At 41.5% G+C, this 23,630-nt stretch overlaps 1 protein-coding gene across 5 annotated transcripts in view; it reads right to left on the bottom strand.

Moving 5' to 3' along the window:
• Positions 1 to 23,630, bottom strand: part of mbtps1 (membrane-bound transcription factor peptidase, site 1) — a 160,434-nt gene that overhangs the window by 26,704 nt on the left and 110,100 nt on the right. For all 5 annotated transcript variants that reach the window (XM_041191447.1, XM_041191449.1, XM_041191448.1 and 2 more), the window contains exons 12-17: positions 14,054 to 14,198; positions 10,113 to 10,301; positions 7,211 to 7,383; positions 5,470 to 5,585; positions 1,373 to 1,529; positions 210 to 334 (exon numbers count right to left, since the gene is read on the bottom strand). In XM_041191447.1, coding sequence (XP_041047381.1) covers positions 210 to 334; positions 1,373 to 1,529; positions 5,470 to 5,585; positions 7,211 to 7,383; positions 10,113 to 10,301; positions 14,054 to 14,198 — 905 coding nt within the window. The remainder of the gene's footprint in view (positions 1 to 209; positions 335 to 1,372; positions 1,530 to 5,469; positions 5,586 to 7,210; positions 7,384 to 10,112; positions 10,302 to 14,053; positions 14,199 to 23,630) is intronic.

Here is a 23,630-nt window from a genome sequence, read left to right as displayed (position 1 = left end):
TAGAAAGGAAAGTAGGTCAAGAGCATTTATGAAATTCAGATATATTCATTCAACATCCAAAAAAAGCATTAACCATGAAATTATTTTGCTGGAAACTTAGAATATCCATAAAAAGGACTTTTCGTATTGAAACACTTCCGGTATAATCATGCACAAAAAATGAAGTGCTACATTGTAGGCAGTTCAAGGTAACACAGTTAGAATCTCACTGTCATGGTTTGCCATGCTGAAATCTCCTTCGTACAAGCCATCACCGAAAGCCATGCCCCAAACCGATAACAGGTCATTCAGTGCTGGGATGTTCGCCCCTCCAGTATCTGGCATCCACCACTGCCTACAACCAAGGGACAAGCAAGGAACAATCACAGTTAGGTACTGCTTTAGTTAGTTGGTGCAATTAACTTTTGTTAATGTGAACTAAAAGGCACCGCAAGAACTATTTTTTATTCTGACTAATTTTCTCACCTTCCTGTTTAAAATCATGACTGCTCCTGAGTTATACTTTAAAAGGTGTCACCATCTAGTACATATCTTTCATAGACCCCAGGCAGCCATTCAAAAATTATGACTGTTCAATCATACTTGGCATCACAGCTAAATCGGATTCTGTTTGCATTCAACATTCACACACACAGCAACTAGGATTAAAGGATGCTGAACAGAAGATTGGCAGATTTTTGCCCAGGCAATGCCACATGGTCATACCCCAATGGAGATTTAACCAACCTAGCACATGCCTGGTATCAAACTTAGTACTTCCTGAGCAGATTAGCCTAGTACCACATGTGGTGCTTTTCTTTAAAAAAGAAAGGCAGACTTGGATTGATTTGTGATAAAGAATATTAGTTGGAAAGAAGGATTTAAGATGGAAGGTGAAAAGTTATAATTTTCTACACAGTTATTCTGTGAGGATGAATTTTACATTGAGTGCGCATATATTTGGTAAATATAGATGTTACTTCAGAGCAAATCAGATTGTAGGACCATTGACCTTAAATGAAAGTCACTGCAAAGTTTAGAGGCAAATGATGAAGAATGTCTTCACTTAGATAAATTATTGGGATTATCAGACAAGCAAGGTAGCAGAAACTAAAACTTTAGGACATCTTCAATGCAGTTGAATGCTAGAACAGGTGTACTTGAGTATTGAAGGAATGACCACTGATTAGCCAAATGGCTTTTAGTTATTGTAAAAGATAGAAACTGGAGATCCAAAAATAGCTCCAATACCACTTGAAAAAAGGGAAGATGTGCATTCTACCTAAGCTAACATTTCTTTTTAAGAAAACTATTTTACCACGAGATACCTTGAGTGTGGAGAGGGGTGAGAGAAATATAAAATCAAGTAAAAGGCAATACAGTATGTTTATACCTTGTATTTTCATCATAGAATTTCACTTTTCTCATTACAGATGTGTTGTACCAATCACTAAAGACAATTACAGAAAGGCCATTGTCAACATCTCGCCTCAGTTTAGTAATCTCCTCAGGAAAGTACTCTTCTTCACTGTCTACCATCAGCAGGGTACCTGCAGGGGAAAAAGCACCACCGATTCATAGCTGGAAGCATATCCCAATAATTCAAATGGCTGCATTAAATAGGCCTTAAATGCAGTTAATCACAGAACTGCCTTTCAAGCCAGCTCAAACCCTAGTAGTATTACAGCTGGGGGTATGCTCTTGCCTGAAAAGTTAGTCAAGCCTCAAAATAGTTTCAGAAAGCAAACCAAAAATTTTCATTGGAACACGGTGCCTTGGATAAAGCCCAGCAGCCAATGCTTCCAAGCAAAATAAATGCAATATTGTTTACTTTGCATACGGTTGTCTTCAACTTTTAATTGTATTTCAACCACTAACATGACCTTTCAATAGTTTACATAGAAGTCATGTAACAGTGTTCTTCTCATCCAAACATGAAAAAGTACCTCATTCTGGTTATTACAAGCAAATTCCTCATGCACTTTTCAAGCTTCATCTTAAATGCACCTATGCCTCAAGCAGCTCCTGGGGTAACAAGTTCCACCTAATAACCATTTTCTGGGTAAAGACATTTTGCCTGAAATCTCCACTGGATTTTCTGGCAACTATCTTGAAATTATGACCCCTCACAGAGGAAACATCTCCGCTCCATAAAACCCCTTCATAACTGAGACCTCTAACTAGGTGGTCCTTCAAAGAGAAAGAAGCAAATGGTTATACTTATATAGTATGCCTCAATTAATTCTGGCAATTGGAAGGCCGATATTGCAACTCCACTAAACTTCTGCCAAAGAAAGGCAATCTGAAACTTCTGCTATCTTTTGAATGCTGACAGGCTAGGAAAACTGCAGCCATACATTCCACCTGTCTGCAGCTTGGCCCCACCTCCCAATCAATGCGCAGAGCAGTGATAAGGTAGCCTGGTTTAATGATTCATGGAGGTGGAGGCAATATTGGCAAATTAATTTCAGCATACATGATTAACAACCCTCAAAAATGTACTGTGGAACACTGCTCTATTAAAAAGTTCCACATTAGATGTTCATTGGTAGACTAAGTTTAAAGTATCAACAGCAGACAAGAAGAAAGCCTGCATGCTGCACATCTCCGAAAGCCTGCGAGTTAACCAGAACTTCACTTCAAAACACAAAAACATTGTTTAGGGCTGGCACAGTGCCTCTCTCTGCCACCTACCAACAAAGGAAGTGAGCAGTTATGTTTTGTCAGCACTCAATCCACTCACCAGCAAGTTAATTCAGACTAAGCTTAAAACTGCAGGAAAACAAAACACTGGGAAAGACTTAGAGACCATCAGGAACCAGGTGGAGAATAGTCTTTACTGAAGCCCAAGGCCTTCAGCAATTTGAGGTTCAGAGTCTTGTGATTTGGCAGGTACCAATTTGAAAATCTTATTTCATGCTCATCACCTGAAGCCTTAAGATTGGTTTGCAAAACTTCATGTACTATCCTCAGGAGAGCTGTATTTGAACACAAAACTTCCACAATAGTCCTATTAAACTTTTAAAAAATTTGTTTGTGGGATGAGAGCTTCGTTGGCAAGGCCAGCATTTAATGCCCATCCCTCCAAAAGCCTTTTGGAAGGGTAGTGGTATGATACCCTTAACAGCTGCAATTTTAAAAATTCACTTATGGGATGCGGGCATCGCTGACTAGGCTAGCATTTATTTTCCTTCCCTAATTGTCCTCGAGGTGGGGATGATGGTGAGGGAGTTCTAAGATTTTGACCCAGTGACAGTGAAGGAATGGCGTTATATTTCCAAGTCAGGATGGTGAGTGGTTTAGAGGGGAACTTCCAGGTGGTGGTGTTCCCATGTGTCTGCTGCCCTTGTCCTAGATGGCAGCAGTCATGGGTTTGGAAGGTGCTGCCTAAGAAGCCTTGCTGAGCACCTGCAGTGCATCTTGCAGATGATACACACTGCTGCCAATGTTCGTCAGTGCTGGAGGGAGTGAATGTTTGTGTAAGGGGTGCCAATCAAGCAGGCTGTTTTCTCCCGTATTTTGTCAGGCTTGAGAGTTGTTGGAGCTGCAATCATCCAGGGAAGTGGACAGTACTCCGTCACACTCCTGAATAATGCCTGTAGATGGTGGATAGGGAGTTAGGAGGTGAGTTACTTGCTGCAGGATTCCAAGCCTCTGGCCTGCTCTTGTAGCCACGTGATGTAAGTATACCTGCAGTGCTGTAAGGGAGGAAGTTCTAGGAATTTGACCCAATGTCAGTGAAAGAATGGCGATATAGTTCCAAGTCAGATGGTGTATAACCAGGAGGGGAGTTTTCAAAGAGCAGTGCTCTTTGAAAGGCACCTACTGCCTTTCTTCTTCTAGGTGGTGGAGGCCATGGGTTTGGAAGGTGCTGTTGAAGGAGCCTTGATGAGTTGCTGCAGAGTATCTTGTAGATGGTGCAACTGCTGCCACTGTGTATCAATGGAGGAGTAAATGACTGTTTAAGGTGGTGGATGCAGTTCTTTGTCCTGGATGATGTCAAGCTTCAAGAGTTTTTGGAGCTACATTCACCCAGGCAACTGGAGAGTATTCTATCACACTCCTGACTTGTGCCTTTTAAACAGTGCACAGACTTTGGGGAGTTAGCAGGTGACTAAGTTACCTCAAAATTCCCAGCCTCTGACCTACTCTTGTAGCCACAGTATTTATATGGCTGGTCCAGTTCAATTTCTTGTCAACGGTAATCCCCAGAACATTGATAGTGGGGGATTCAGTGATGGTAATGTCACCGAATGTCAAAGGGTGATGGCTGGATTCTCTCTTGCTGGAGGTGGTCATTACCTGGTACCAATGTTACTTGTCACATATTAGCCCAAGCCTGAAACATGTTCAGGTCTTGCTGCATATGGGCACAGACTGTTTCAGTATCTGTGGAGTTGAAAATGGTGCTGAAAATTATTACAATGGTGAATGAACATCCTACTTCTGGCCTTATGATGTAGGGAAGGTCATTGATGAAACAGTTGAAGTGGGTTGGGCCTAGGACACTACCCTGAGGAACTCCTGGAGCAATGTCCTGGGGCCAAGCTGATTGGTCCCCAACAACTACAACCATCTTCCTTTGTGCTAGGATGACTCCAATCAGTGGAGAGTTTTCCCCCATGGTTCCCACTGACTTCAATTTTTCCAGGGCTCCTTGATGCCATACTCCGCCAAATACTGCCATGATGTCAAGGACTGTCACTCCCACCTGCCCTTGAGTTCAGTTCTTTTGTCCATGTTTGGACCAAGGATGTAATGAGCTCACGAGCTGAGTGGCCCTGGCAGAACCCAAACAGCATATCAGTGAGTAAGTCATTGCTGTGCAAGTGTTGCTTGATACCAATGTCGATGACACCCTCCGTCACTTTGCTGCTGATGGAGGGGAGGTTGATGGGGCAGTCATTCGCCAGATGCTTTTTGTGTATAGGACATACCTATCACATTGTCAGGCGGATGCTAGTATTTAAGCTGTACTGGAACAGCCTAATTAGGGACATAGCATAAGTCTTCAGTATTATTGCCGGGATGTGGTCAGAGCCCAGAGCTATAGCAGTATCCATTGCCTTCAGCTGCTTGGTATCACGTGGAGTGAATCAGATTGGCTGAAGACTGGCATCTGAGATGCTGGGACTTCAGAAGTAGATTTAGATGAATCATCCACGTGACAGTTTTGGTTGAAGATAGTCTCTCCAATTAAGTTTCTGGTTAATAGTAATCCCCAGAATGTTGATGGTGGGGGTTTTCAGCAATTATCATGCCATTGAATATCAAGGGAAGACGATTAGATTCTCTTTTGTTGGAAATGGTCATTGCCTGGCACTTGTGTGGTGCGAATGTTTGCCATTCATCAGCCAATCCTGAATGTTGTCCAGGAATTCTAAATGGTACTGGACTGAATGGTACTGAACACTACGCAGCGAAAATCAACACTTTAAACTTTTTGATGGAGGGAAAGTTTAGCAGATAAAAGTTTAATATAAAACATACCATACTGGCTGGCATCAAAACAGGTGATAGGTGCTCCGAGTACCTCCACAAAATATCCCATGCTACGCAAGTGCTGGTACATATCCCTAAAATTTGTATGGACGTGGTCACCATTCCTAATTAAAAGAAATAAGAAATGTACATTGGAATAGTTTATTTCATTGTTGAAATAATCTTACATTTAAATACTTTGAGGAAATTTTAATATGGTCGAGTAGTAATGTAAGCATGTTAAATTTTCAACTGAAAAATAACCAGCCAACATCAATAGAACTTGCACTTTCAAACTAGCTTACATCTTGAGATCATTTTGAGCTACCTAATAGCTTCTAATAGTGGTCGGTAAGGTTCTTCAAGTGTGATTTTTTACAAAGCATATTGGTACCAATAAGATAAATAAAGCTAACAACCATCAATGTATCTAACTGGATCACATCAAGTGCTATCAAGATATCCCTTTCCTCTGCTAAAACCACCCACTATGCTAAGGCCAGAGCAAAGATAATAGCCAGCTTTCTTTTCTCCACTACCAAGCCTCCTTCAACCCTAAACCTTGCTTCCTCGACCTTCATCTCCAATGTGTAAGGAGCTGAGTCTGCTTCCCTTCCCTTTGTCTTGGGGTATCCCTGGTCCAAGCCCTGATCAGTTTTTACTAGTTTGTCCCATCCCTCCCCACCCCTCTTAGAGCTCATCATATCCTTGGGATACATCTCTTATCCCTTTGACTCCATTACCACTAGCTATCCAACTTCCCTTTCTGGCATTGATGCAAGCTACCATTTTTCACTCACTTTGCAGGTGCTGCCCCCTTCCTTGCAAAGTTGCCATTAGTAACCCCTCTAAATCTACCCTCAATCCTTCTATCACTCCATCTCCAACCTCTCTTGCCTCTTCAATGTCCTTGAACACATTGTTGCCTCCCAAACCCATGTCATTTCCCATGTTTGAATCTCTTAAATCAAGTTTCTCCAGATGTCACGGCTGAAGCTCAACAAGAAAGAATATACAATATTAAAGCTAATTGACATCTTTCCTCATTCAATCAACTTTCAATTACAGGAACTGGCAGTTGCAGCTTGTTCTATATCTCCCAGCCACTTTGCAGTAGCATTGTGCTATATCCTCACTGCCTTCCAGTCAGGTCGGTACATGAGCACTTGTTGAAAGAATGCAAACTGCTCCATGTTTCAGCCTCACAGATCAACTCCTAAAAATGTTAACATGAATACATTAAGGTTGGCTTTTCCAAGTGGGCTCTGTCCCTTTGGGGAGTGGCAAAATTGCACTCCACCACCATCTGCCAAAATGGTTTTAACGTCTGCAAAATAAGTACCAAATGAACCAAATAGCCAATATTTTCGTGTCAAATCTACATTAGAAGTTTGTGCTCAGTGCTCTATTAAGCAATATTCCCTTCCAACAGAGGGACTGTAAAGAGACCAGCTTGTCAGGTTAAAATAGTCTTCTCATTTATTACAATTAGGATTTTTCAATTACATTAACGTTACAGCAAAGAACTGTTTTTCAGAGTTTGGATCCAAATGATATACCAATGTCAACACACACATTAATAAAATTTGCAAACCACGGAACATATTTGTTTTAACTCCTTCTATAGTTATCTTGCTGCTTCCATCAGCACACGCTACTTCAATAAAACTGGAGTTTTTCACTCAAAATATAGCACAGGAACTGTGAAGAGAATAAACATAGATCAACAGGAATCCTTGAAGGAACTCACCAATCTAGTGGATCATTTTTCATGCGCAGGTTATCCCTTGGAAAGTAACCAGGTGGGTAACGTAGGTTGTGATACTGATCCCACAGGACTCTCTTACTGCGAGGCGGTGTTGGAATGATCTTCACCTTGACTGGCAGCTTCACAGTTGATGTCATTTCATTACCGTTGTTCGACTTAAGAAGAGGAACAGAGAGGACTAGTTAACACTACACAGACATTTGCAAAAATTGTCAACGCACTGCACACTAATTTCAGGCTACTCAGCAAAAAAAATTAGAAAATCCTATTTAACTCTTAGTCTGCCCTGCACCCAAAATATTTGGAAACGATAATCTCCAACATTGAAAAGTGGCTCCTGAACAACTAATTTGACTTAAATTGCAAGATCACATAAATTATTTATCAGAATTGATAGTCTGAATTGTTCCTGGGAAGCTATGATAGCCACTTCATGTTCCCCAAAGGACACTCGTTTCAGATCATAGCCAGTGGTGCAGATAGCACATAGAATTAACTCAATAAACACTGAAAAGCTGATCAGAAGGATTTATGTGAATATTAGTGTCAATGAGTGACAATAAGTCAAAAAATTAGGAACTCTTTTCCCTGCCTTATCTAAAAGCAAGACAGGCTTGCAAAAGCAAAATTGGAGAAAGCAAATTTTATACTGAATTTAATGCCTTAATTTTGTTCCTTTAGTATTGAATTCTGGTTGCTCTCCATTCTAGTTTCTAATTTACCTATTTTTCTGTAACCTTTTTTTGTTACATTTCTCCTTCACTGAAGGTGTTTTTTTGCTGGGAACTGACAACAGCTTGGAAGAAACCCCGAGCAAAATTGAAAGTTAATGGCACTATTATGTTTCCATATGGTAAAGCCATGACAACCCAATTTTTTTAGATTGGCTCATTACTTCACATAATTCAAACATCTTCACCTCATGGGTGGACAACATGGAAGATTGAGACACTTTGTAGAAAGTTAACCATGTTTCAAAGGTTTAAAGTCTAGGCACTGCTTGAGCTGGATGGCTCTGTTTTCAAAGTCCGTGAGGACCTTGATTTCAGGCATTCCTCCACCGGCCTGTGACCCCTCCCTGTTGTTGTGTGCCAGTTTGTCCTGCGTGACTAGAGATGGAGAAAGTGTAAGCAGGACACTTGCCAGGCCAGATGGTAAGTATGCCTGGGTGTGGGTGGTGAGTGATCACATGGACGGGATGAGGACAATGACAGTGAGTGTGAGAGAGTGAATGATAATGTCCCTTGAACTGAGTTAGTGGTATTAACATTTTGAAGAAAAATGTGAAAGAAGTGGCATGGAATTATATCAAACTCATGAGCACTTGTAGATTAGAAATGACCCACAAATTAATTTGGGAACTTGCAGAAAAAAATGTTAGATATAATTTTGTCTTCCTCTAATCTGTGGCTGTTTGGCTGGTAATGAATGACATTTTTCTTCCAAAAAATCGACTTGCATCCTAAACGACCTCCATTACGTCAAAAAATTGCATTTATATGATTTATTCCACCTGTAAAAAACATTTTAAATTGTCCCAAGTACAACAAATTACTCAAATAAAATTAGTAAGGTAGGTAAACCAAGCAGCCATTGAGTACAATGAGATCCCACCAAAAATCATTTTTTGGTGACTTTAGTTGAAGAAATGTTAGCCAGGACAAACACCTCACTTCAAACAATGTAACAGGATTCTTAACATTCACAGGACCAGCAACACTGTACCTTGATTTAATCTCCTCAGGAGGATAGTGCACCATGCTGAACAGGATGTCAGCTTACTTTATGCTCAAGTGTTAGTGAGGGCTGAATTACAAACTTCTGAGGGGAGAACACTGTCAACTAAGCTAAGCAAAGCAGCAAGCTGCGGTATACAGTTACCCCTTTTGAGTGCCAAAGCTCCACAGGCAACAAAGAAACAGCTAAACACTGTAAACAGGTAATGAAACTTCAAGAATTAAATTATAAGGGCATGTCACGTAAACATGGCTAGTATTCCTTCGAGATTACAAGGTTGAGGATGATCTAATTCAGGCATATAAAACAATAAAAAGATTTCATAGAGATATTCTCTCCAGTGGGGGAATTCGGAACAAAGGGCACAATGTTAAAATTGGAGCAAGACCATTCAACAGTGAGATCAGGAGCATTTTTTTCCACCCACATAAAAAGCTGTGGAAACATAACATTCCCTCTCCCAAAAAGGATGTAGATGCTCGATCAATTGAAATTTAAGACTGAGATTGCCCTATTTTGGTTAGCTAAGGACATTGAGGTGAAGTGTGTTGAAGTGCCAGGAATTGAACGGGAGAACAGACTCCAAACGCTGAATAGTCTATTCCTGTTCCTTCATCTCCATGTAAAAATTAGCATCAATATGGGCAAGTAGATCTGGAGAAATCTAGAGGTTCAAAATGATTCATGTACAACATATTGCTTTGAAATGAAATAACTTTTGTAGGCGACTCTGGCAAAACACAGGAGAACCTAACAGAGTTGTAATACCCAGGACATTTATCCCACATTTGCACACATTCTAGTGGGTTTTTTTAATTCTTTCATGGGATGTGGGCATTGCTGGCAAGGCCAGCTTTTGTAGCCCATCATAATTGCTCTTGAACAGAGTGGCTTGCTAGGCTATTTCAGAAGGCAGCTATGAGTCAACCACACTGCTGTGGACTATAAGCATGTATTATATACACAGGTCACCTGCAGGAGGGCTCTTTGTTATTGGTGTGTTACTTGACACATATCACGGGTTCATTTTTACTGTTGCATCAATGAGTTTGCAGGTAAGTATGGGACATAACTTCCTGAATCTATGCAATATTTCAGTTTTACGACATATCAAGCACAAGAAAAATCATTGATCTGACACACTTACATCATTTTCAGCTGGTGAGGCAACAGTAACCATAACATGGCCCTGAGCAATGCCTTCCCACGATGCAGCTTTCTTGGTTACAGATATCGATATAGCAAGAAATCCAGACCAAGGCCAGAGGACTTGTGAATAGGAAAACGCAACCTCTATGTTGTCTCCATTCTGAGGTAAATACGGCTGCCATATGGGCTAGAAAAGAATAAAGTGTGTGCAAAAAACCTTGCGTATAACTGACAAGTAACAAAAATGGATTAGGAAACAGCTGGGGAAGGAAAGGACAAAAGGAGATTTGTAAGAGAATTTAGACAACAGTTTGCCACAAAATGCAAGTAGTAGCCATAATTTCCAACAACGTACAGTACTGCTACTAAATCCCTGGCAAGGCACATGAAACATGTGTGAAGCTAAAAGGTTGCTGAAATTATTGTAGTGTGACTCAAAACCATGGCGACAAATGGAGGAGGAGCACAGCAGCATTGCGCCCCCACTGGTCATTTAGCACAGTTCCATATCCTCCCTTCCTTTTTCATGAAAATATAATAATTTTCATTATATTATTGTGATTTATTGTAAAAGTGGGTTCACAGTAGGGTTTCGATTAGTTACTCTGTGTCTGGGGAGGATCTAGTTGAATTGGAGACAGCTGGTCTGGGGGCTTTGAGTTATCAACAAGAAGCTAGGTTTGAAATGCTAAATACGTAAACATGGCTGAAGTTTTAGGATGAGGTGCGAGGAAAATTTGCATTTATAGATAAATTAGGGTAGTTTGAATTTCAAAGAGATGGTAAGATGTTACAGCTAGCCTGAAGAAGCCAAACCAAACAATGTGTTTATTTTTCCCAAAGGTTACTGATAAAATTGGTACTATGAAAAGATTTGTATTATGAGAGGGCTAAAGCTTCAAAGACATTTCGGAACAATGGAATTTGCATTAAAAAGGGAGAGACATGCATAAAGGGGATGAGGCCATGTGTAAGAGGAGAAGGCATTCTAAGATGTAACACAAGTGTGAAAAGCCTCCAGCCTCTGTGCATCAAGTTGCTGTCTACAGGAACCAAAGCTAAGAAAACTCACTTTGAAATTCACTGTCCAGGATATGGTGTGCTTTGCCTGGGGCTGTTTAAATCTATTTGTTTTTACTGTTGCCTTAACAGAGGTGCAACTGGGAGTTAGATTAATTAGGGTTTTAGGAGTTTATAATAGTAATTTATAGACTTATGTACATACTTCAAATCTTTTCTTTTGCTAATAAGTGTTTAATTTAGTTTTCTAAAAACCTCTGAAGTCACGATAATCTTATTACTTTTGAATTCAAGGCACACATCTCGAAATAAGATACAAATTGTTTACAAATTGTAACAAAGTTTCCTTCGTGGATTTGATCCGCCTGGCACACAACATCTGCCACGTCATAACATCCATTTAAATATTAGAGATGGCCATCATTGCCGATCTCTTGCACATTTTTCCAAGAATGTTAGGGGACTGAGATCGAATGTGGGCCACTTCCTATTTTTGTTATTATAAACTATGGAACGAATCAAACCTCTCTGATAAATAACCTCTTGATCTCTGCAGTCATCGATACAGAAAAAAAAAGTGCAACTTTTGAACACCAACAGATGGAGGGCTGCAAGTAAGCAGTTCAACTTTATTACTAAATCAAATATTATCCTGAAGCTATGCAGTACGCTGCTCAGGCCACAGCTTTAGTCCGGTGTCGACCTTTAATAAACTATACAAGTCCCAGAATTGGTGTAGAGAGTAGCCTCATTCCTGATTCAGGGTGCAGAGTATGGAATTCTGAATGACCAGATTTGATAAATTTGAGCTCTATAGCCTTGGAGAGGCTGAGAGATCACTATAAAACGATAGTAAAATTTTATGAAAGAGGCACTACTTCCAAATACGCTACCACAATAGGAAAAACAAACATGGTTTCAAACTGCTGTAAGTAAATTTAGGGCTAATGTCAGGAAATAAGTTAGATCGAGCAGTCAGTACTCAAAAATGGACAGTCAGTTAAGGTTGTGGAGAGAAAACAGTAATTTAACATATAGTGGGATGGAGCAATTAAAGAATATTGTAGATTTTTCCAGGTGGATGAACTAATTGAACTGAATGTCTTCCTTATTTTTTTTGATGCAAGCACCAAGATTTCACATTCTTACCCTTGAGCAAGGCTCATTTCATTTTCTGTCCTTCATCCAATTTGGCTACTCTTTATATTTAAAAAATTAATTAGATTAGAAAATCTAGAAAATAGATGGCTTGGTTTCGCAATTTGACTTCATGGATTGAAAGGAAAGGAAGAGAAATGAGGAAAGAGGTCTACATTTAGCATAATAAAGTTGGAAACAGTGGCTGCTTAGTATGCGCTGTTGACTACCCTATCTTCCATCCTCAGTTACATCAGAGGCTAAATCAATCACGTTCTTGTGCTAGGGAATGTAACTTGAATGCACTGGGTTAAGAGGTAATTTCGTCTCTGAAGCATTCAGATATTGTACTCTATTCTACATTACAAGATGATATATTTTTATTTGTCCAAAGTGATTGCCTCCCCATACAATGCACTTCCCAGGACCATTTTCAGACCTGTATCAAAGCTACTATGAAGGCAGCTATTTGGAGTTATACAAGTGTAGCCTGCAACAACTCCCCCTCACTGTGGAGAAGAGCAGGAGCGCTAACTGATTCCTCTGAACAGTAATGCAATTCAGATCTGAATTTTTCTTGAGGGAGAAGCAATCACAAAACAACATCCACCCGCACTGCGGCACTGCGTATTTATACTGAGATGTACTAAAGCATCATGCCACCTCACGCCAAACAATTCTTGTTTACCATTCAATTTCATTTTACTCAATAAAAAGGAATGTGGCTACAAGGATATGTTATGACCAGGATGGGAGGAGTGCACGAATTATCGAGCCCCATTACTCGGCTGGCTGCACCATTAACTTAAATGTTTAATTTTCTCACCAGAATGGCCAATTGGGAACCTATACATCTAGTAACTAAAAGAAGAGACTCTGACCAAGCTTCTTTCAAAAACTCAATGATTAATATGTTTTAAAACAAAACTTCTTTTAACAAGTTGCAAGTACTGTTTAACACGCAACTGTAATCGGGAAGTATAACTATCTCTTCCTAAAGAATTCCCCAGTACACACACAGACAAAGGACAAACAGATAAAGTCTCTCTCTCGCAGAGATGGGCTATGGAGGGTGGCGTTATAAAATAAAGGATAAAGTCCACAGAGTCTCAACGCTGTCGACCTGGATGCCTGGAAGTTCTCACCAACTCAGCTTTGCAGGTCCAAATGCAGACTAGTTACACTCAGGTGAGGGTTATCTGGCTACAGGTTGAAAGCCACACACAAATTTTAGGCAAGGTAGAAAGGAGCCAGTCAAGATAGCCTTCTTTCCTCAGCCTGTTCTCCAACGAGACTGCCCTCCAAAAGAGCAGGCTCACAACTTAAGCTTCCTCTGCCATGTGACTGCCTTTTGGTCTCCCAGCTTTTCATTAATTAAAGTTCTTTGCAGTTCAAGACATACAAGCAACTCCTTCTCAAGTACCACACAGGTCAGGTGATGGCTGCTTGTTGATAGTTCCAAGGTGAACTTGCGACCTTCTACTAAAAAAAAATCCCAGCATCCAGATGACCAGGTCATGAGAAATCATTCCATTTTGTAAAAGAAAATTTCAGTCTTGAAAGATATGATCCTAACAGATAATGTACTCAAAAATATGAATACTCACATTGCTGGTGTATATGTTTTGCATAGTGTTAGATGCGGATAAATTCTATACAGCATTTACTGAGGAAATGAGTGTTGGTATCAGACATCGGTACTACCCATAAACAGGGGCAAAAAGACATTTCAATGATTTTGCAAATTCAACATTGTTATCACAATCACATTACATTGCTTACCTTGTCAATAATCCGACCTGTGACACCCATGCCATTTAAGATTGTTACATTGACGATAGTTGGCATTCCCCCACAATAGATGGGCTGGGAGCAGTAGGGCCACATGTAAGGGCACTCAGTCAGATCAATGTAGCTTGGGCTCAAGCTGAAAGGAAATAATGTTGGCAATTACAGAATATAATGCAATCACATCACAAGAAAAGAATGCAGCTGGATGTAACAGGTTGTGCTCACAAAATAAAGAGTTCGGCGTTTAGTGAGGATCCATAGATGTCTGCATATCAAATAAAGAGCCTTCTGCAGTCCTCATTAATTCCAAAGACACTGATGTTTCAGAAGTGATTAGCATCTGTGCTGTACAGACATGCCACTTATCTCTGTTCTTTGTACCAACTGCTCAGTGAGCAACAATGACTTACACTTATACAGTACCTTTAACTTAATTCCAAGGTCAGCACATAGGAGAACAGACCTAGTGGTAGATGAATTAGGAGCAATGATTGAATATATAATCAAATAGATAGGTAAATCAGAAGCCTTTAAGGCAGAAGGCAAAGTAGTAATACAAAAATGTTTAGTTTAGAGAACACATTCCGAAAGGCACAACCTAGACAACTGAAAGCTTGTACTATAGTATATACTGCATTGTCAGTAATATTAATCAAACTTATCCTCTAAATTCACATGATCAACACATAGACACATACACAACAACTGGAATTGGAACTGGAACTAACCTACAGGAACTAGAGGGAGTGGGAGGGGGGCACGGGGAGTTGGAGGATATAAAATCACTTGGAACTAACCCTTTTAGCAAGTTTGCACTTTGGGGAGGGGATCCTCTTCCATTACTTACAAAATTCTGGACTAAGAAGATATCACTGACTCACTAAGCATGATCCGCCCTGAGATTACGTCTGATTATTCCATCAGGGACTTCCTCATCACCCCTGCTTTACAGTTCACTAATTCCCTTCCCAAATCTCTTTTCAAAAGGAAGTGTTAATATTTCTGTGAACCTCTGCTTTCTTCCTAAACAGATAACCAGCAATTTACATTTTCAGGATATTAATAAAAAAGTGTAATTAAAGAATGAGCTGAATAAAATATTAAACTGGGCAGAGCATTGGTGGATAAAATTTACCATATATACTTGTATAAAAGGCAAGTTTCTGAGACTAAATTTTATTCAAAAAGTAGGGAGGTCAATTTTTACACAAGTAAAATTTTTGTCTCGCTATCGCAGAGTTGCCACATCAGAGACTGTCCTCACCAACCCTTCCCCAAAAGTAGTGCAAAAGAAGCTGAAAGTATTATTTAAACTTTTTATTTATAAATAACCAACTCCATTGAGGTAGACAATTTCTTTACACTAAATTCATTAAATTTATCAAATTCAAAAACAAAATCCAATATCAGAATTTATACAATTTCACTCTAGCAGCAGGGTGTGCACTGAACATGTATTAAAATCCATAAAAATCACCCTCATCTTCAGAACCAAATAATGTGCCCCAATCTGCTTCTTCAATGATATCATTGTATGGATCGTCAACATCTTCATCAGTATTCACATTGACATCAGTCATTTCATCCCACAAATCTTCTATGTCATCAAGTGCATTGAATATTCTATATTTCTTGAATGATATGACAGAAATCTCTGTTCCAATTTCATATCAGGCCTCCACAACCCACTCACATAGAATTGCTAATGTCAGAGCCTGTATACTTCCTCTCTTGATGAATGTCTTCTCTCCGCCAATCATCCAGTCAATCCACTTTTCTCTCATGCTATCCTTGAAAGGCTTGCTTAGAGTGACATCCAATGGTTGAACAAGGCTGGTTAGACCACCAGGAATCACTGTTTTATGATCTAACTTCAGCAACAGCATCATCGACAACACGAAATCTGAAAATGTTCCAGATGGGACAACTTTCATCTTTACATAATTCACTTGGTCGGAAACTCCAAACTTTCCTCGGCCATATTTTCAAGCCACCTTCATCCATCCATCCTTTATCATGAATGTGGATGAGTACTCCTTTTGGGAATTGATGTTTAAACTATTGGTTTAAGCTTTATCCCGCCAGACATGAACGGCAGCACAACTGTCAATCTACTCTTCTCAGAGCCAGTTGTCTTCACTAAAAACCTTTCTTTCCAACTTTGCTCACCATTTGACTGGCTGACATGTGAAAATTTAGTCTCATCCATGTTCTCAATGCAGGCCAGTCTGTATCCATTCTTTTGTCGATGTTTGATTATAAACTGCTGAAATGTGATAAGCCTACCATCAAGTTCGGTTGCGAGCAGCTATTAAATCTTGGTATTCTGTTGCAGGATAAAATTGTTTCTCTTCATAAACCTGGTACGCCATCCAGCCCTGGAGTCCAGCTTTGAAATTTGCAATGTCTAATTTTCTTGCAATTTTCAGGGCAAAGATTTGGATAGATTCAAGAAACAGAGTCTATTCTGATGATTTTCATGGACGCATTTTGCAACTGTATCTTCCAACTGCAGCAACATTCTAGGTTTTCTTCTGTGCATTTATTCTTAGGCATCTGCCCAAGCTGTGTAGAGAGCTTCCTCCAATCTCTTATCATTCTTCTCTGATATCCTGAATTCTCTATCTGCTGCAACAGTGTTTGTCTGGTCTGCAATCTCAACGACTTTAAGTCTGAACTCGGCTGGGTATCTGCCATTCCTTCACATCATGGGAACACAGCGCACAACAGAGGGGTGGTAGCCTTGACATCATGTGTTGAAGTGCACAGATACAAGGCACGGAACAGCCGTCTTTGATGCCGAGCTATTCTCTGATTTTATCAAATAGACTTACACCAGGGCAAGTTCGACTTCAGCGGCGAACAGGTGGTAAGTACAAAGAGCTTGGATTTTTTGGCTAAAAGTTGGGGGTCGATCTGTACATGGGATGTGGGCATCACTGGCTGGGCCAGTGTTTATTGCCCATTCCTTATCACCCTTCAGAAGGTGGTGGTGAGCTGCCTTCTTGAACTGCTGCACACCCATGTGGTGTAGGTACATCCACAGCACTGTTAGCAAGGGAGTTCCAGGATTTTGACCCAGTGACAGTGAAGGAATGGCGATATATTTCCAAGTTAGGATGGTGAGTGACTTGGAGGGGAACTTTCAGGTGATGGTGTTCCCATGTGTCTGCTGCCCTTGTCCTTCTAGGGGGTAGTGGTCGTGGGTTTGGAAGGTGCCTTGGTGAGTTCCTGCAGTGCATCTTATAGTCGGTACACACTGCTGCCGCTGTGAGGGAATGAATGTTTGTGGATGGGGTCCCAATCAAGCAGGCTGCTTTGTCCTGGATGGTGTCAAGCTTTCTGAGTGTTGTTGGAACTGTACTCATCCAGGCAAGTGGAGAATATTCCATTACGCTTCTGACTTGTGTCTTTTAGATGGTGGACAGGCTTTGGGGAGTCAGGAGGTGAGTTACGAGCTGCAGGATTCCTAGTCTCTGACTTGTTCTTGTAACCACAGTATTTATATGGCTAGTCCAGTTCAGTTTCTGGTCAACATTAACCTCCGGGATGTTGAAAGTGGCGGATTCAGAAATGGTAAAGCCTTTGAATGTCAAGGAGCGATGGTTAGATTTTCTCTTGTTTGAGATGGTCATTGCCTGGCACTTGTGTGATGTGAACGTTACTTGCCACATATTAGCCCAAGTCTGGATATTGTGCAGGTCTTGTTGCATTTGGACATGGACTGCTTCAGTATCGGAGGAGTCACAAATGGTGCTGAACATTGTTCACTGATGACTGCACATTCACACTTCTGACCTTAGGGTGGACAGATGTTCATTGATGAAGCAGCTGAAGATGGTTGGGCTAGAATACTACCTTGAGAAGCTCCTACAGTGATGTCCTGGAACTGAGATGACTGACCTCCAACAACCACAACTATCTTCCTTTGTGCTAGGTATGACTCCAACCAACAGAGAGTTTTCTCCCTAATTCCCATTGACCCCAGTTTTGCTAGGGCTCCTTGTTGCCACTATCCAATGCTGCCTTGATGTAAATGGCAGTCATCCTCAACTCACCTCAAATGAATGATTTTTTTTTGGCCAAAGTCAGGGGCTGATTTTTACATGAGATCAACCATTACTCAGCATATATAGTAATGCAAACAAATGTAAAGTACTGTATTTAGGAAAGAAAATTAAGTGATGCACACAATCCATAAATGATGTCAATATCTAAAGATATGTGGGGGTCTCCGCAGACCAAACATTCAGCACTTCCAAATATGCAGAGCAGCAAAGACAACAGAAACAGAACGTTATATTCTACTGTCATGGTTATGTACTTGAAGTCTGTAGAGGGCTCTGGTTTGACAGAACCTTGAGCAGTGTATCCAGTTCCGATCAGCAAGACACAAGGGAAATATTTAAACACTGGAGGTAGCCAAAAGGATGGTCCCCAAGTGTTAAGCATTGAGTTAGAAGGAAAAGGGAAACTTGGGCTTTTCATCCTGGAAAGAAGGTGCCAAAGATGGTATTTTATAGAGGTCTTCAAGGAATGTGGAAGATAAACCTGAAATATTTAATTAAATATATAATTAATTTTAGAAGAACAAAATGGGATACAGATTTAAGTATGTAAAGATGAGGAATTTCTTCACTAAGTGATCATAGTTATGGAATAAACCTTAAAGAAACATAAGGTTAAAAACCCTGGAATCTTTTCCATAATGCATCTCAAACATTGCTCGACTCAGCCCAAACCTCAGCTCAGCTGCTGCTGAAACCCTCACCTATCCCCTCAGTATCTTTAGATTTGACTATTCCCACACACTCCTGAGCCAGCTTCCCATGTTCTAGCCTTCGCAAACCTGAACTCATCCAAAACCCTGCTGCCCATGTCCTAACTCATATCAAATCCTATTCACCATCACCCCTGTACTTGCTGACCTACAATAGTTTCCGGTTAAGCAATGCCTTGATTTTAAAATTCCCTTGGTGGTTTTCAAATCCCACACCCCTCCCTCTCTCTCTGATCTTCTTCATCTCCACAGCCCTCGGGAATATCTGTGCTCCTTCATTTTAGGTCTCGAACACTACAAATTTAAAAAAACTCTCCACCAGTGGTGTATATGCCTTCAGCTGCATGGGCTCCAGCCTCTCAAATTCCCTTTCTAACCCACTCTGACCCTCTACCCTGTTTTCCTCCTTTACAACACTCCTTTAAACCTGGTCAAGCTTTTAGTCACCTTCCCCAATTGATGATGCCTCTGTGAAGCACCTTGAGACATTTTACTTTTTTTTAAACATGTTATATAAATACAAGTTGGTGTTCTAAGAAACAACTGGATGCAAAAACTAAGATAAGCCAAATGGCATTCCTGATCCAGAACTGTCCTGTAATTCAACTACTCTCTCTGGAATCCACAGTTCAGTGAGGAAAAAACGTTTGCTTCTAATTTTTAATCTTGCTCAAGTTTTATGAAAATTGTATACATGTCTGCTGTGCTTACTATCCAAAACTTTCATTATACATATAAGGCAGCCTAATAATGCTCATTTTATAAAATGTTATTTCTCCGCAATCTTCTGATCTGTCTGCAATATTTTAGCTTGGTGCCAGAAAGTGAAAGCAAGTCACTTGCTCACTGTGTGCATTGTCACTCTTCAACCAGAGACAGAAGAATTTATATAATGAGATATCCATTCTTAACAGTTATCCTTCTTTCTGTCTCTGGCAAAACTGTTAGCCTCAACATCTAGCCGGGACAACAGAAGATTAGAAACTCAAAGAATTAAGAATCGTGTTAGAAGATTAGGGCAAGTGGAGCATTTTACAGAATGAGATCAGTGAGCTAACAGTGACCTAATACAGTTAAAAGTAATTAAGGAAAGTGAGCAGAAAATATCAAAGGTATAAATGTTCAACTCAAGAAGAGCTAATTCCAATAATACATGTGCCAAGCACAGGGAGATTGGAAAGGACGAATGCAGGGTAAAGCGGGATTGAAGCAACGGAAAACATTCAAGGAAGAGATAGTTCAGGTGCAAACTAGGCATATTCCTGTTAAGGTAAAAGATAGAAAATCCAAAGTCAAGAGCCATCGATGAAAATGGGAATAAAAGTTAAAATAGAATAGGAAAAAGGTTGACAAATACTGAGAGCAAAATTCAGTTAATAACCAGGAAGATTATGGAAAGTAAAGAAAGGAATTGAAAATTTTAATACTGGGTGGTTGGGAAGAAAGACAAAGTGAGGTAATGAGAAATGATTAGCAGCAACATTAAATTGAAGCCAAGGTCTAGTCCGTCTTGATCTGTCCCGCTCTCACTCAATGCCATACTGGTATCGCACCCGACTCCCACCCTTCGCCTTGCAGGTGGTGGGCCCAGAAGGCAGTTCCACGAAGCCATTTCAGGTTGAGCCCGGCCGGGTTACATGGGTGGCCCGGCCACCAGGTGCTTGCCAGTGAACACCATCCCCAGGCCTGGCTCCAGGTGTAGGTCCTGGTATCCCTGTTCTGGGCGAGATTCCGTGTGTTATTTCTAGAACCATCATGGTGGTCTTTGGTGAATCGCTTTTTGTCAAGAACCTCACCTTGGACTTGTTCGCTGAGGAATACCCTACCAGGAGTTCTAGCCTCCAGATGACATAGCTCCAAGGTTCATTGGATCACACAAGCCCCCCCACCACAAGGTTACAATCCTCGGAGGGTGTTCAAGCACAAGAATGCTCATAAGCATACCTAAAACCAGAGTACCTTGGCTTGAAGGTCGATGATCGACTTCATTAGTTATGTCATTGGACTTAAGACCGTATGTTCTGGACACTTGGGTGGAAGAGGAGCAGAGCTATCAACTGATTACCATTTGGTGGTGAGTTGGATTCGGTGCATGGGACATGGGGCAGACAGTCGTGGGAGGCCCAAACGTGCTGTCAGGGTAATCTGGGAACGTCTGGTTGATGTATCCATGCAAAACAATTTCAATTCCCACCTCCGGAAGAATTTCTCTTGTATCCAGGGTGAGTCAAGAACATTGAGTCTGAATGGACCATGTTCAGGTCTTCAATTGCTGAGATGGCCATGAAAAGTTGTGCCTGCCCTGGCAGCAACCCTATAGAACCTATTGGTGGGCACCAGTGGGGAGGGAGGCTGTCAACTCGAAGAAGGAGGCCTTCTGGGCAATGCTCGCAGATAGATCTCCTAATTCAGTTGAGAGGTACCTGCAAGCCAGGAAGGCTACAGCAGCAGCAGTCACTGAAGCAAAAGCTCAGGCTTGGGAGGAGTTTGGACTGACAATCAGATGGCGTCAAAGTTGTTCTGGCAAACCATTCAGCATCTTAGGAGGGGTCGTCGGGATGTTGCCCAAGCTGTTCTCAGCAGGGTGGGAAAACGCTGACCAAATTGGAGAGATTGTCAAGAGGTGGAGGAGCACTTCGAGGAACTCTTCAACCCAGTGGGCACGTCATCCTTCCAGGAGGCAGCACCAGAACCCCCCAGTGAGATCAGATCTATCACTGTTGCTGAGGTGGTCAAGGGCCTCCGTGGCGATAAGGCAGCAGGGGTGGACGAGATTCATCCAAAGATGTTGAAGGTGCTGGACAATGTTGGGGTGTCATGGTTGACTCTTCAATGTTGCATGGAAGGCGGGGACAGTACCATTGAATTGGCAAACTGGAGCGGTGGCCCCCATCTTTAAGAAAGGGGACCAGAGGATGTGATCCAATTACAGAGGGATTGCACTCCTCAGCCTCCCTGGGAAAGCCTATGCCAGAATGCTGGTGAGGAGACTTCATCCGTTAGTTGTCTCATAACTTGAGGAACAATGCGGATTCTGCCCTGACCATGGAACAATGGGCCAGCTCTGTGCCCTCTCTGGATATTTGAGGGTTCATGGGAGTTTGTTAATCCAGTCTATCTCCATTTTGTAGACCGGGGAAAGGAATGCGACTGTGCTCCTCAGGGTATTTTGTGGGAGGTGCTATGGGAATATGGGGTGCTGGTGCCACTTCTGCGTGCTATCAGGTCCCTCTATTCACAGAACAAGAGTTGCGTCTGCATTCTCAGCATTAAACCAAATTCGTTCAAGGGTGTCTTGTCTCCACTACTGTTCGTGATTTTCATGGACAGGATATCAAAGGCGCAGCTGAGGTACAGAGAGTATTCAGTTTGGGGGCTTGAGGATGGCATCTCTGCTGTTTGCAGATGATGTTGCGCTTCTTGCCTCATCCGACTGTGATCTCCAGCGCACACTCGAATGTTTCGCTGCCGACTGTGACGTGGCTGGGATGCAGATCAGCACCTCCAACTCAGAAATCATGGTTTTCTCCTGTAAAAGAGCAGGTTGCTCTATCCAGAATTGGGGGGGGGGGTCGGTGGTGGAAACAGCTTTCCTTAGTGGAGGAGCTCAAGTATCTCAGGATCTTGTTCCCGGGTGATGGTGGTTAGGGGGGGGGGGGGGGGGGGGGGGGGGGGGGGTGCGGTGGGGTGGTTGGTGAGATTGACCAGAGGATCGGTGCGATGGCTGCAGTTCTGTGGGTGCTCTCCCGATCTGTGGTGGTGAATTGGGAGCTGAGTTCTAGGAAGAAGCTCTTGGTTTACTGGTTGATCTACATCCCATCCTCATCTATGGTCATGAACTGTGGGTAATGACCGAAAGGATAAGATTGCAGGTACAACCAGCAGAGATGAGGTTTCTCCACAGGGTTGGGCAATCTGGGAGCTCCTCGGAGTAGAAACGCTGCTCCTCTGGATCGAGAGGGACCAGTTGAGGCAGTTCCGGCATCTGATAAGGATGCCCAGGTAGGCTCCCGCTCAAAATGTACCGGGCGGAGACCTCGAGGCCAACGCAGGGTATGCTGGAGGGATTACATCTCTCAGCTGGCCTGGGAATCTCACAGGAGCTGGAATCTGTGGCTGTGGAAAGGGAAGTCTGGTCAGCCCCGCTTAGCTTGCTGCCACTACAACCCTCACCAGGAGATGCTGTGTGAAAATGGATGGATGGATTAAATTGAAGCCTAAAACATCTTAAACCTAAAATGTGTAAGCAGTTAGCTAAGGAAAAAGTTGGGGCCCATTAAGGACCTGACAGGAAATCTTTTTGTAGAGGCAAGTATATTCACAAAGGAAGCAGATGATCTGAAGGTTTAAAGTAACAGATGAAAAAAGTTATGGACATAACAATAATACAGAATACACACTAAAAAGATTAACATGATCTAAAGTTGACGTGAGCCGATTCAGACGGAATACATCCTAGGTTGTTTGAAATAGTAGAGGTAGAAATATCAGAGGCATTCGTAAGAACCTTTCAACCCTTATTAGATGCAGGAGTAGTGCCAAAGGACTGGAGGGTTGCTAATGTAATACCAATTTTCAAGAAATGGAATTGGGATAAACCAGGAAACTACAGGCCAGTCAGTCGAACATAAGTGTGAAGTTATTGGAAATCACTAACAGAGGCAGAATAAATTTCCCTTTGGAAAGAAATGGTTTAGTCAAGGAAAGCCAGTATAGGCTTATTCAGACACAACTTTTCTTTTAACATCATGACTGAATTCTTTGATGAGGTAACAGAGAATTTTTTTT

Source organism: Carcharodon carcharias, chromosome 7, assembly GCF_017639515.1.
Source record: "Carcharodon carcharias isolate sCarCar2 chromosome 7, sCarCar2.pri, whole genome shotgun sequence".
NCBI lineage: Eukaryota > Metazoa > Chordata > Chondrichthyes > Lamniformes > Lamnidae > Carcharodon > Carcharodon carcharias.
Note: the sequence above shows the minus strand (reverse complement) of the source record. Positions and strands in the feature narration are given on the sequence as shown.